General features: G+C 39.5%; 1 protein-coding gene across 1 annotated transcript; it reads left to right on the plus strand.

Moving 5' to 3' along the window:
* The first annotated feature begins 4,524 nt into the window (after positions 1 to 4,524).
* LOC147447906 (uncharacterized) lies at positions 4,525 to 5,256 on the plus strand. The gene has a single exon (XM_086523701.1). The coding sequence runs from the start codon at positions 4,525 to 4,527 to the stop codon at positions 5,254 to 5,256; it is 732 nt and encodes a 243-aa protein (XP_086379827.1).
* Positions 5,257 to 14,282: the final 9,026 nt, after the last annotated feature.

Below are 14,282 nucleotides of genomic sequence, written 5' to 3' on the forward strand. Positions count from 1 at the left end.
CTTTTTGAGAAAGGTACAACAACCTCTTCTTACGATCACGAGTAATACGCATACCCAAAATGTGATTGGCTTCACCCAAATCTTTCATGTAGAATTGACTTTTCAGCTTGGTTTTCAAGTCAGCAATGTCCTTCTTAGAATGACCAGCAATAAGTATGTCATCTACATAAAGGATAAGCATAATAAGCTGTCCATTTGGTTGTGTTTTCATGTAAAGACATGGATCCTCATTACTGCGCTTATAGCCTAGGGAACGCATAAATGCATCAAACTTTTGATACCATTGTCTGGACGATTGCTTCAAGCCATAGAGACTTTTCAGAAGCTTACACACCAAATGTTCCTTGCCCTTGAGCACAAACCATTCAGGTTGCTGCATATAAATCTCTTCCTCAAGATCACCATGTAAGAAAGCGGTAATGACATCCATTTGATCAAGCTCCATATCTTCAGTGGCAACCAAAGCAAGCAACATTCTTAGTGCCGTCATCTTGACCACTGGAGAAAAGATTTCCTGGAAATCTACACCATATTCTTGCTTGAAACCTTTGGCCACTAAACGAGCTTTGTAATTCTCAACATTGGATGCAATCTTCTTCATGTAAACCCATTTACAAGGCAAAGCTTTCCTACCTTTTGGCAATGGAACAAGTTCCCATGTTTTGTTCTTTGCAATACTGGATAGCTCCCTCTTCATAGCATGTTCCCACTGAACCTTATCATTGGCTAGCATAGCCTCTTTGTAACAAGAAGGCTCACCACTATCTGTCAACAACACAAAGTCCACGCCTGGAACAAACCGTTCTGGCGGATGTGAGACTCTTTGAGATCTCCTCGGCTGATCAGAGCTTGTACTAGCCTGTGTAGTAATTGGCTCTGGAGCTATCTGTACAGGAGGTGATACATCGGAAAACGTTACTTTTCGGAATTCAACCTCTTTCGTTGGCTGCCTATGCATCTTGGTCTCATTGAAGACAACATCACTGCTACGGATTACTGATCGACTTTTCGGATCCCATAAACGATAGCCAAATTGACCATCTACACCATAGCCAATAAAGATGCATTTCCTGGACTTAGGGTCAAGCTTAGCACGCAACTCCTTGGGTACATGTGCATAAGCTTCGCATCCAAATGTACGGAGTTTTTCATAAGACAACTTATGTCCTGACCATAACTCCAAAGGTACACGAAACTGTAATGAAGCATGTGGTGATCTATTGATCAAATACACAGTAGTGTATAATGCTTCAACCCAAAAAGCTTGCGGTAAATTAGCCTGTGATAGCATAGACATAATCCTCTCTTGGATGGTCCTATTCATTCGTTCAACAACACCATTTTGTGCAGGGATATAAGGAGCTGTAAACTCGTGCTTAATGCCCCTACTTGAACAGAAGTCTGCAAACTCTTTGGAGACATATTCTCAACCATTGTCTGAGTGTAAAGCTTTTAACTTATGTTCAGACTGAGTTTCCACACTAGATAAGAACTTTTTGAAACAAGAAAAAGTCTCATCTTTAGACTTCATGGCATAAACCCAAACATGTCGTGTTGCATCGTCAATGAATGTAACATAATAAGACGCACCACCATGGGATTTAGAAGGCATAGGCCCACATAAATCACTATGCACAAGCTCTAAGGGCTTTCTTTCTTTGTCAAAAGACTGTGTACGATGTGCTCGTGTTTGCTTACCATATTGACAGTGTTCACAAAAGGGAAAATCAGAAAATGATAAAGACGATAAGTAGCCCAAACGAGAAAGAGTTTCCATTCCTTTATTTGACATATGACCTAACCGGCTATGCCACAAAGCAACAGTTGGTAGCTCGGTTACAGAAAGAACACTGTTCTTGTCAGATACATAAAGAGGATAAAGTGTACCAACTTTAGAACCATGGGCTAAAATAAGATGACCTTCGCAATACGCCAAGACTGCTGATGAAAAGTGACTTTGTAACCCAAGTCATCAAGACGTCCAACTGAAATCAAATTTTGTGTCAAAGCTGGAACATGACGCACATTATGTATGTTAAACCTCACCCCATTTGCCATAACCATAGCAATATCACCTATGCCCACAATGTCACAAGAGTAGCTGTCACCTAGCGTAACAGTGCCAATGGTTTCCTCATATGTAGTAAACCAATGCCTATGAGTTGTGACATGCAACGAAGCGCCCGAATCAAGAATCCATGTATGGGACACTTCACCACTAAGAAGTAGCTCTACTGGGATAGAACTCTGTAAAGATAGAGTTTCTTGTGCATCATAAAATAAATCATTATTTTCAGTCAACATATTGATGTCTTGTGCATCACAATCATCTTGCACTATGTTCATTTCTTCAATCTTAACCGAACTCTTTGGTTTCTCCTCTTTATCATCATTGTCTTTGCCTTTGCCTTTACCTTTGTCACGCTTCCGAGCATAACAATCCTTCTTTATGTGACCAAACTTATCACAATAATGGCATTGAACATTGCGATGACCAGGAGACTTTGATCGACCCTTTGAAGCATCTCTATTGCCCTCTTTCTTGGATTCACGATTCCAAGAATGAACTTTACGCTGTTTTCCATCCTTCTGCACATAATGATCTTCGCCATGATGCGAGCTATCCATAGCCTTGCGATGCATTTCCTCTGACAAAAGAGAACTAGTGACATCAATGTACACTAGGGTACCATTAGGAGCAGAGTTACAGACAGTTGTGCAAAAGATATCCCATGAGGGTGGCAACGAACAAAGTAAGAAGATTGCTTTCATCTCGTCATCAATATTGATCCGTTGTGCATGAATCTGGGCAAATAGAGAATCAAAGTCATTAATATGGCTAGCAACACTGGCTGACTCCTTCATGCGAAGGTTAAACAGTTTTCGCATCATGAAAACCTTATTACTTGCCGTATCCTTCTCATAAGTGTTGCATAACTTTTTCCATAAAGCATAGGCAGATTCACATTCTAGCACTGAAAAGTACACTGACTCAGCAAGGTGCAATCTAATAGTAGATCTGCATAGCTCATCAATCTCCTCCCACTGAAACTGAGTCAAATTCATCTCTTCAGTCCGTGTCGCATAAATAATAGGCGATTTCTGTTTCTTTTGGACAAGCACATCTTGCATCTGATTCTTCCAAAGCTGAAAATTAGTGCCATCAAACTTCTTTATGTCATAAATGTCACGGTCTTTGCTAGTAGACATGGTGACAAAACTACCAAAAGATTGTGGGAAAATTTCGGCAGAGTCTCCTTTGTATTTGGGACTATGTCAACCAAAATACGAGACAAAATGACCAAGTATGGCACTCACAAAGCATAAAAAAGAGCAATGCCTCTCAAAAACACACTGTATAGAGATCAACTGAGGCACATAAACAGTCAAACTGACCATAGACTGCTAACTCGGCGTCAAAAGCACCTATACCACTCTATACATATCCTATGGCGAGGCCTCGTAAGGGATGCTCCAGCTACCTGTATCACCGAAGGTATCTCCACATTTGAGAATACCCCAGTTCAATGAAAACCTCACGCTATCGACCCTCAACAATGTAGGTTATGCAGCAAAAAACGTATAGCCAAGTCTCAGAAATGGCTATCTTCCGGACCAAGTCTCAGAAATGGCCGGGACTGCCATACTAGCCAAAAGATGGCTCCACAAAAGCGTACAATGGCAGTATCCACAAAGACGTACAAGTCTATCAAGACACTCAAACAGGCGTCAAAAGCATGTGCCTGCAACTAAACATCCCTACGGGGAGTCAATCCGCTCTCAAAAGAGCTCAAACACTGTCAAAAGTGTCAACATATGCATGTACGCATAAACAACTGCTCCCATTGGAACCATAATATTGCAAGCACTGAAACTTGTAGCCTGTACCTGTACCTGTACCTGTAGTCGAAGAAGACAATGCTGTTAAGCTCCCACTCTATGTGTGTGTCTGAGGCCACTCCAAAAGAGGCTACACACTCCTGAATGAGCCGTGGGCTCTCGTAGATGGAAGAGACTGCAACAAAGGTACCTGTAACTAGCTATGGAAGCACTGCAACACAAACTACCACAAGAGGGCTGAAAATATCATCTCTTGAACTGTAGCTCGAATGGGGTTACTGATGGCTCGAAAGGCTCCGAAAGGGGGGTAAAACCCTAGGTCGCCTACTGGAAACGCTCTCGGGAAGTTGAACTTGCCAATGGCGAAATCGGAATCCTGTTTGCACTCTTGAAAGTGTGTGTGCACGGAAACGATTTCGGGAATGAAACCGCTCTGATATCAGATGATGGGGAGGAGCTGGGAGCACAACGAAAGAAGAATACACACGCACACACTCACACACACACCACCATAGCTACACACAGGTTGAAGGGGGAGAGCCAACGTACTGTATGCCCCCTTTCTTTCTTCTCTTATCTTATGCACTAAGGCAGAATACACATTGTACTTAGTGTTAGTGGCTCACACAAGTGTATAGCTGTACACTTAGGGTTAGCGGCAGTTAGTGATAAGCGGTCGGCCACATGGCCATTAAACCTAACAGAAACAATCAAAGATCAATTCATGCAAAAGTGTATCAAGGCCTTACAGACATGGTTGCTTCCAACGATGGTGCACATGGAGTCATGGGTGTTAATGTTGGAAGAATAATTGTATTGTCTTCATCTTTTGTGGGGGGACCTCAATACATGCATCAACTCTATCAAGATTCCATGAAAATTTTACGTAAGAGAGGAAAGCCTAATCTATTCATAACTTTCACATGCAACCCAAGGTGGAAGGAAATAGAAGATGCATTATTGCCAGGACAGCTTGTTTTTGATTGTCTTGACTTGACTAAGCGTGTGTTTTATCATAAATTTAAAGATACGATAGACTTGCTTCTTAAAAGAGCTATCTTTGGAAAGGTTGTTGGACATGTTTGTGTGATAGAATTTCAGAAGCTAGGTCTTCCCCATGCTCATTTCTTACAGATTCTTGCATTTGAATATAAGCCAATAGAGATGTGGAAATACGATAGAATGGTTTGTGCTGAATTTCTAGATAAAAATATATTTCATGATCTGTATGATGTTGTGAGTCATTGCAATGCTCATGGTCCATGTGGCACATTGAATCCAAATGCTCTGTGCATGGTAGATCAAATATGTGGATTCACATACCCACGCGAGATTTGTGAAGCTACTTCTGTTGATGGTGATGGATATCCAAGGCATATGCGGCGAGATGATGGTCAAGATGTGGTTCAAAAGTAAGAGAGGCTTGATAATAGATGGATTGTTCCCTATAATCCATTGTTGTCTCTAAGGTATAAAGCTCACATCAGTGTAGAGATATGCTCCACCATATCAGCAGCAGTGAAGTATCTCTATAAGTATGTGTACAAAGGAAATGATAGGGCCACAATTGTGCTCCAAGATGGAGAAGGTGTTCTTGATGAAATCAAGAGTTATTTAGATGCACACTATGTATCTACATCAGAGGAAATTTGGAGGATTTTTGGATTCTTATTGCTTTAAAAGCCTAATATATTGCGTTTGCAAGTGCATCTCCCTCAACATAATATGGTTGCTTTTGGATACTCTACTAACATATCCAATCTGGTGAATAATGATGATAATAGGAAGACAACACTTAGTGGTTTGTGGTGAATCAACAATATCCAGAAGCAAATGATTTATTTTATATAGAATTTCCCTTGAATGGGTTTGGAACCCCACTAATAAAGCATGGTCACAGTGGCAAAGAGGTGATACTATTGGAAGAATTTATAATGTTGTTGCCAATGTTGGCAATCTTTATTATTTGTGTATTCTACTTACCAAATGAAAAGGTTGTAAGTCATTTGACGAGCTTCGCACTTTCAATGGACAAACCTATACCACTTTCAAGGAAGCTTGCAATGCCAAGGGATTGCTACAAAATGATGATGAATGGCTTTTGTGTTGGCAAGAGGCATCATGTACAAGTACTAGCTTGCAGTTACGACAACTATTTGTTGTGATCTTGGTATTTTGTGAGCCATTATGTCCAGGTACACTATGGCACCAATTCTCCATGGAGTTTTCTGAGGATTATGTTTATGCTTTGCATGAATGTACATGAGAAAGCTAAGAATCAAGCATTATGTAACTTAGAGTCTCTACTTTACGACTACTCTGGGATGTCAAGAGATAGACCGTTCTATATTATTTGGATGTGGGAGTGGTTTGATAGAAGAAGAGAGGATGTTCAATGCAAAAGAGAAACAAATTTAGCCATTCGTATGGAAGCATCTTTAAATTGTGGGCAAAGAGTTGCTTATAATGAAGTTATGCAAGCAATTGAGTCAACAAATGGGACAATTTTTTTCTTCGTTTTTTTCTTGGATGGACCCAGTGAGACTGGGAAGACTTATCTCTATAATGCACTACTTTTTTGCCTATGTGGTCAACAGAATGTGGCTTTAGCATGTGCATCCTCGAGAATTGTAGCTTTACTTCTTAGTAAGGACGTACATCACATTCAAGATTTAAGATACCAATAGAAGTGCATTCGGAATCAACATGCAACATCAAAGTAAGTAGTCAACTTGCAGATCTTTTGAGATTAGCATCACTGATCATTTGGGATGAGGCTTCCATGATCCATTGCTATGCTTTTGACAGGACGTTGAGAGATGTTATGCAAAGTGATGCATTGTTTGGGGAAAAGGTGTTTCTCCTTGGGGGTGATTTCATACAAATTTTTCCAGTTGTGCCCAAAGGAAGTCGAGCAAATATTGTGGATGCCTCTTTGTGTCGATCTTATATGTGGAAACATGTGAAGACTCTAAAGCTAATAGAGAATATATGTGTACTTCATTCTTCCAATGACTTGGTTGAGAGAGACTTTTCAAAATGGGTACTAGACATTGGCAATGGGAATGTTTATCATGGGGATTTACTTGATACTGTAGCATTTCCAAGTAGTATGATACTCAAAGATAAAAATGTTTAAGGTTTAATTCACAGTATATATGGTGACTTACAAAATGTCCAAAGACATGCAAACTTCTTTAGGAACAGAGGTATTCTTGCACCATGCAATAAGAATGTTTCTATAATCAATGACTTGGCTATGCGTCTCGGGGTGTTCACCGTTCAGTACCCCTATATATAACGTGCGTTCGTGGGGTATTAAAAAAACACATCTTTTAATATGTCTAAATGAATATAATGACCTCTTATTTTAGGATTTTTTTTTTGAAATTGGAGATAAAAGCCCCTTATTTTAATGTATCTCTATTAAATTGCCTAATTTTTTGCATTTTAAAACCCGTTATTTTGAACTCACGTTATACATTAACATGATTGCATAGTGCACCCCCCGAGCTATGCGTAAAATGAGAGGACTTGACAAAAAATACTTGAGTGCAGATTCTCTTTGTGCATCAGATTGTAATGGTGGGTTATATCTGATAGAGTTTTTAAAATCATTGGATCTTGGTGGTGGCTTCCCACCACACTACTTGCACCGCAAAGAGAATGATTCAATTATGCTCCTTCGTAATGTAGATCCAAAGCATGGTTTATGCAGTGGACAAGATTGATATGTAAGTATTTTTGTCACAGGGTCATTGAGGCGGAAGTAAACATAGGTTCTCATGTTGGAGATAATGTATTCATACCAAGGATCGACTTTATCATAGGATGTTCTGAAGGATTACCTTTTGAAATGAAGCGCAAATAGTTTCCTGTGAGAATTACATTCAGAATGACCATCAACAATGCACAAGGCCAAACACTTAGAGTCTTAGATTTATACATTGCTACACCTGTTTTTACTCATGGTCAACTCTATGTAGCAATGTCCCACGTGCGTTCTTCTACTTCCATAAAGATTTTGATAAGGGTAGCCAAATATTGATAACAAATTCAAATGCAAATCTAATGGCTTGTAACCCAAAACATTGTCTAGAAAGAATTCCTAGAGGTAACAAATGTTTAAGGTATCAAACAATCTTCCATCCATGCATTATTCTTTGTCATTAACTTTTTGTTAACTGAAGTTTTATATGAATCTTACTTTGTGTTATTGTTTATAGATGGACATCCAATCTACGGTTAAATACACAATGGATAGGCTATCTGAATATATTCGAGGTAATTTATTGAAACTTTACCAAAAAATCCTCACATGTTTTGAATGTTTGGATGAGTAAAACATACTAACCATGTTGTATGAAGCATAGATCCACCTTTTTAGAAAATGATGTTTTCCATATCAGTTGATGTCATAAGGTACTACTTTTGAAACAATATTTGTTATGTTTTGCAATAGCTTTGGATTTTTTTTAACATACTCTTTTTTCTTTATAGGAAACACTATTATCCAACCCATCTCTTGATAGTTCTTTATGAGGCCACGTGCTATTTAGGACTCATAGGGTACTATTATGTTTCTCTAGAGCTGGACGATGCAGCATGACGGGGTCATCTATCTTTTAGAGAGATAGGGTATCAACGGCCTATAAATGCACTACCTTCCTTTGTATTTGAAGCAGAGAATTGGAAAGTGAGAATGTATGATATCGATGATATTCCTAGGTGACTTGGACGAAGTGTACAATACATTGGGCCCTGAGTAATACAGGTGCGAACCCGTGTCTTTCGCAAGCTTTGCTTTAAACCTAAATGCTAATTCTTACAATGGATTTTGCATTTAGAACTATATCTAGATTAGATGGGGTTTGGTTTAATGGTGATCTCTTTTTGGACTTGAGATTCCTTATGTTTTTTTACGATTTCTCTCTTATCAAGAAACTTCTCTTTTGCAGTAGAACTATTGTCTCCTATTTGGAATCAAAATCAAGTTTTTATCCACACACCTCTGCGTGTGTGTGTGTGTGTGTGTGTGTGTGTGTGAACCATGAAATCAACTAGTTAAAGTCATACAAGCACAACTTAATTAAACAAGTGATGAAATCATGAGGCCTACCTACATCAAAATGCACTTGAATTAAATGTCATCTTACTTAGATCACAGTACAAGGTGAAGTATGATGCATCAGACAAGGTGATATTCTTCTTTCAAACTTTGCACTTGTTGAAAAGATTTATTACAACTACCCATGATCGTTATACCTAATTTTCAAACACAAAACATTAACAAATATAATAATCATTATATTTAAATCCCTAAGTGTGCTTGTGCCTTGAGCATTGAGCTTACTTCCAATGACCAACATAGAAAGCCGCTCTAGCATTATCAAAGCTATACCACCCTAGTCTCAAGTCTAACACCAAATCTAATGAAAGAATCATATGAAGCGCAACTTTACTATATGGACACAACCACCTCTCACACTATTCACACTCTCTCAAGATTGTTCGCTTGAGCTCTCCCTGTCTCTCCCTCTCTCTCTCTCTCTCTCTCTCTCTCTCTCTCTCTCTCTCATATGCATGCACCATGTTCACCTTGGGTCCTCAAACCGCAATCCTCGAGCAAGCTTCCTTGCCCGTTTTCCCTCTTCATAAACAAAATTTTTCTTCATTCTCAAGAAATGGCACTTCATCTTCTTCATCTAGAGCTACTTAGATGCTTACTTGTCCCCAACCCCACCACCAAGGCTTAAAATTTGTTAGCTATAGAACACATCTAAATGCAAAAGATTTTACCATCACAAAAATTGGCCCACGCAATGAATGAGCCATGCTCTGAGTAACCTCTGACTAGAGAACATGTTTCCAAAAGGCTTTGAATGCCAAAAACTATAAGTCTAGTGCTTTACACATTGGTGTGATTTTTTGTAGCTTTGAAAAGCATGCTACTAAGTTTGGTATCCTTGATCGTCACCAAAAGAGAAATCTAGAGGAGCATTCACATGTTCTTTCCTTGATATTTATGGCAGGATCTCAATCTCTTGATATTGCAATCTCTTCATGGTACCAACACTTCAGCCTCCTTAGGGCTTCGATGCCACAAAAGCTTTGGTGTTGACATGGTGGTGAAAGATTTAGATGAAAATGTAAACTCAACAACCAAGGGGAGGAAGAATGCTCACACATGTACATATTGAAGATGCTAATGGTGGTACATCAAAAAATCTCATAGCCCATTCATGGCACAAGTTTGACTACTTTGGGACGTAGAAATCTTTAGAGAGCTTCATTGCTACAAGTCACCACAACATGCAGGCGAAGATATAATCACTGTTATTGGTTGCTAGCTTACACTTTAAGGAGACCATTATTGCAGCAAAAGCTCTATCAACATTGAACAAGTTAGTTGTAGAGGCTTGAAAGCGGACATCTGTGGCAAAATCACACTACAAAAGAGGCCATAATACATGCAACCTAACATACACTCCAAAACGAACAATTTGTAGAAGCAGTGATAGATCAAATATTGTGTGAGAGAGAACTCAAGTTAGACACGGGGCTCTTGTAAGCACCAAGGAGCAAACTTTAATTGTCATGGTAACTTCGTGGGGTTTCCCAAAAAAGAAAGTATCACCACTCGTAGATGATTTGAGGGGAGAAGCCAACTGAGGACTTTAGTATCAAAGACCCAGATATATATATGTCACATGCTTGAAAAGCTATCTACGGAAGTAAGTATGGTACTCGCCCTGCATCACATAGATTCAAGAGACCACATCTCTGAGGTCTGCAAGTGTTTCTGCAGAGATCAGAGGAGGTTCTGCTTGTGCAACTCGATGCACGTCAAGCTTCTCAAGATCTGCAGTCCAATCCTCCCGTCAAACCCCTTGCGGACATCACTCTCTCTCTCTCTCTCTCTCTCTCTCTCTCTCTGTGTGTGTGTGTGTCTCACATTCTAAGCCAAATATGCTAATATTGATATAGGACACCCATTCTGTTGATTATGACTGTATGCTAAAGCAGAGGATGATGCTTACTTTTAATGATAAGAGCAATCTTGAGCTCCCCAATACTGAGAGCGACAGCGGGGCCTAGAAGCCATACGAGCAACAACACACAACAGTGGAAGGGGAGGAGAAGGAGCGAGCACAAAGCCCGGCGAGTTGGGATGCACCACCTCCAATATTGTATTGCGTCCATGGAGAATCAACCGGGGGAATCAAACCAACGCGCCTCCTGGGCAGCTTGGTGTGGGCGGTCGAAGATATCGTGTGGTCCCTCTTCGACACTGATCTATGCGGGTCCCTCTTCACCACTCCCTCCCTGCGCACGGCTTTAGTAAGAGAGAGTGTCTCGAATCAGACTCTAGATTCGCTCGCTTGACTAGAGAAAGGGAGGAAATAATTAAATGATTCTCTATATCAAATTTCTGAGACAAAGCTCAAAGCGAGATGCACCACATAAAGCCATGATGAAGGAGCCCACTACTTCCACTCGAGAGCCACCACTTCTACTCAACAACGCACCACTACCACTCATAACTCTCTTGAACACACTGACCGATCAAAATTTTTTGTTCAAGAAAAATTATTGCTATTTTTAGCCAGCCAAAAAGAGAACCCATCTCAAAGGGCAAAGCCAAAAATGTGCATTTTTAAAAAAACAACCTCTCATTTTTCATTAGGAAAAAGGGAACACGTCACTATGGCTTTATCCCTTTGGGTAGGCCAAAAAGTTTTTTGGCCTTTACTCTATAGAGATGCCTTCTCTTTTTGCTGACTAAAATAGAAAAAAGGTTGAGTTATATTTTCAAGCATTTTTTGATAGGCCAAAAATGTTGATTGTTGAAATAAGATAGTAGGCACTCATTTAAATATAGAGTGTGTAACTCTAATGATGGACATGTATTGAGTTTTGAAATATGAAATGAATGCTCATTTATCAAGGAAAGGATTTTAGGCTTCCTTTGAAAGCACTAAACATTGAAAGCCTTATAGGTTAAATGGTAAAGCCTTAGAATCTCTACAAATTCCAAGACTTACCTTTTCATTTTGAAAAGTTTTTTCACCCGTTGAAACTTGAGGTGATAGGCTAAAGTTGTCATTTTTGTTAGTTCAAACTTTAAGGAAGGCATCTATCCTTTAGAGCTTTAATCTTTAGAGATTTTTTGGCTGATGTGTTCAATTTTTGTTAGTGAAAAATGTCATATGTATTTTAAAAATATAAAATAAACAAGTGAACGGATCACGACGGTTTTCTAAAACAATAAGAAAGTGATAAATCATTAGGTTGAGTTTAACTAGAATCATATAAGGTGTAGTATTGTTCGAGAATGTCTCTTTTATGAAGCGACCAAGTTTTTTGCTTGTAAAGAAGCAAACTGAAAATACTAGTAAAATTTTTAAAATTTGAATTAAGTTCTCACATATTTCATTGATTTTTCTTTCCTTTACCATGGTTTTCTTATTAATATATATATGTGTGTGTGTATAATATATATATGTGTGTATGTGTGTGTGTGTGTGTATATATATATATATATGCATAGACTTTACTAGAATTATGCAAGGACAAGTTTCATTTTAACATTCTAAAAGAATAGAATGCAAGAGCAGTCAAGTCATGTGAGGATGTGAAATGAAAGGTGAAATAAAAAGATCCATTTAATATTTTAAAACATAACTTTAAGGTAAGTCTCAATCATCACTAAAAACATTGAAAGTATGCCTAACTCAACTCTCCTCTAAGGGCTTCTTTTAGAAAGCCAAAAGTAAAAATGTTTGATTGGTGAGTGATGTAGGAGTGAGCACTCATGAGAAGGTTAAGAGTGACAGGGAGTCAAGATTTTTTCCAAGATTATATTATTGAATGTGCTTGAAATTAGGGTCTGGCTCCTCTTTTCTCGTGCAAAAGTATAAAGGTTTTTGGTGATAGGTTTCTTAAGTTCGTGAATCGTGCACACTTAAGATAGAGATAATATCGCGCGAACGATGGAGGGGGGCAACACTTAATCCCGAGAAGGGAGGTAGCTTGTTTCCCACTCGAAAGAAAAATCTTTAATCTCCTATTGAGGTGCACTCTCTTGTGTTGAGTGGTTTGCACCATATTTGGATGAGGTGCTTCTTGTGTCGATCGCCGCCCTCGGTTTTATGAAGCCGGGGAACGTATGCAAAGCATGAGCAGGAGCAGTATTAGCAGCAAATGGACCTGTGCATATAGGAGCACTAGGCAATGTGACAGTAAATGGTTCGCAAGGGGGTCACAGCAGGAATGATCCATAGCTAAAGGCGTACTATAATGACTATTAAATTTATTAGCAAGAGAGACGCCAAACCACTTGCTATCGATACTAGGTGCAGTAATAGTCGATGTAGTAGTTCCGTGCATTTCTAGCTACATCAGACTCACTTCTTTAATGTTGTGCAGGCGCTGACCTCGATCTTATACTCTGTGAGAATGCCTCATGATGATTCACGCAAGGGCTGAGCCTGCAGATTCTATAACATGTAGTACCTATAACCTAATTGTTGTACTAGCAGGAGTAGTACACCAATGGATTATGAGGCAGCTGCCTTCGACTTCCAGGTTATATTCTCTTGAGTCTTAGCGCAGTCTCCATTTCTAGAAAGGGGGACCTGAGCCTCGACTAGAGTTGCCTGCTAATTCTTCCAGTTTGTTGGCGCTGACGCTACTGATCCTATATAGCCATCCCTATACCAGTGATCTCGCCTCAAATCCACACTTAAATGGGTGCCCCTACCTCGGGGCGGTCACTTTAATTTTAGAATGTGTATGCTATCACGTGAGTTAACCGGAGAGGATTATTAAAAGATCAAAATGTATACATACAGAGGGGGGTGGGGGTTTTTTAAATAGGCACGTAGTGTAAATACAATATGTATATTGAGGTATTATTAATAACCTCTTGAACACACGTGATATAGGAAGGTTTTGATAAGTGACCGCCCTGGAGCCCCTACCCTATGGTAATAAATTAGGACATGTTACATCCGGGGGAATAATTTTTTGATTGCCTTTCTTTTCTCTGCTTAAAATTCCCCTCTCACCCTTCTCTCTTTTGTGGTTTCTTCTTGCAGGGTAGGGACAGTGGAAAGTCCCCTCTCTGCTTAAAAGTCCCCTCTCACCCTTCTCTCTTTTGTGGTTTCTTCTTGCAGGGTAGGGGCAGTGAAAATAAGAATTAGAGAGATGCACTCACTCTTTATAGAACCATTCTCTCTCTCTCTCTCTCTCTCTCTCTCTCTCTCTCTCTCTCTCTCTCTCTCTCTCTCTCTCTCTCTCTCTCTCTCTCTCTCTCGGCTGTGCTTCTGTATATCTCGCATGAACACATGTGTCAATTTATAAAAGACACCTTAGAATCTGCGCATTCTTATGCACTCTTCGCCCAGACATCTCCCTTCCCTAAGAACTAAACAGAATGC

Source organism: Adiantum capillus-veneris, chromosome 11, assembly GCF_014529385.1.
Source record: "Adiantum capillus-veneris isolate H3 chromosome 11, ASM1452938v2, whole genome shotgun sequence".
NCBI classification, from domain to species: domain Eukaryota; kingdom Viridiplantae; phylum Streptophyta; class Polypodiopsida; order Polypodiales; family Pteridaceae; genus Adiantum; species Adiantum capillus-veneris.

What these genes read in the sequence shown, in the direction of transcription:
- LOC147447906 (XM_086523701.1), top strand. Translation starts at nt 4,525, where the DNA reads ATGGCCATTAAACCTAACAGAAACAATCAAAGATCAATTCATGCAAAA.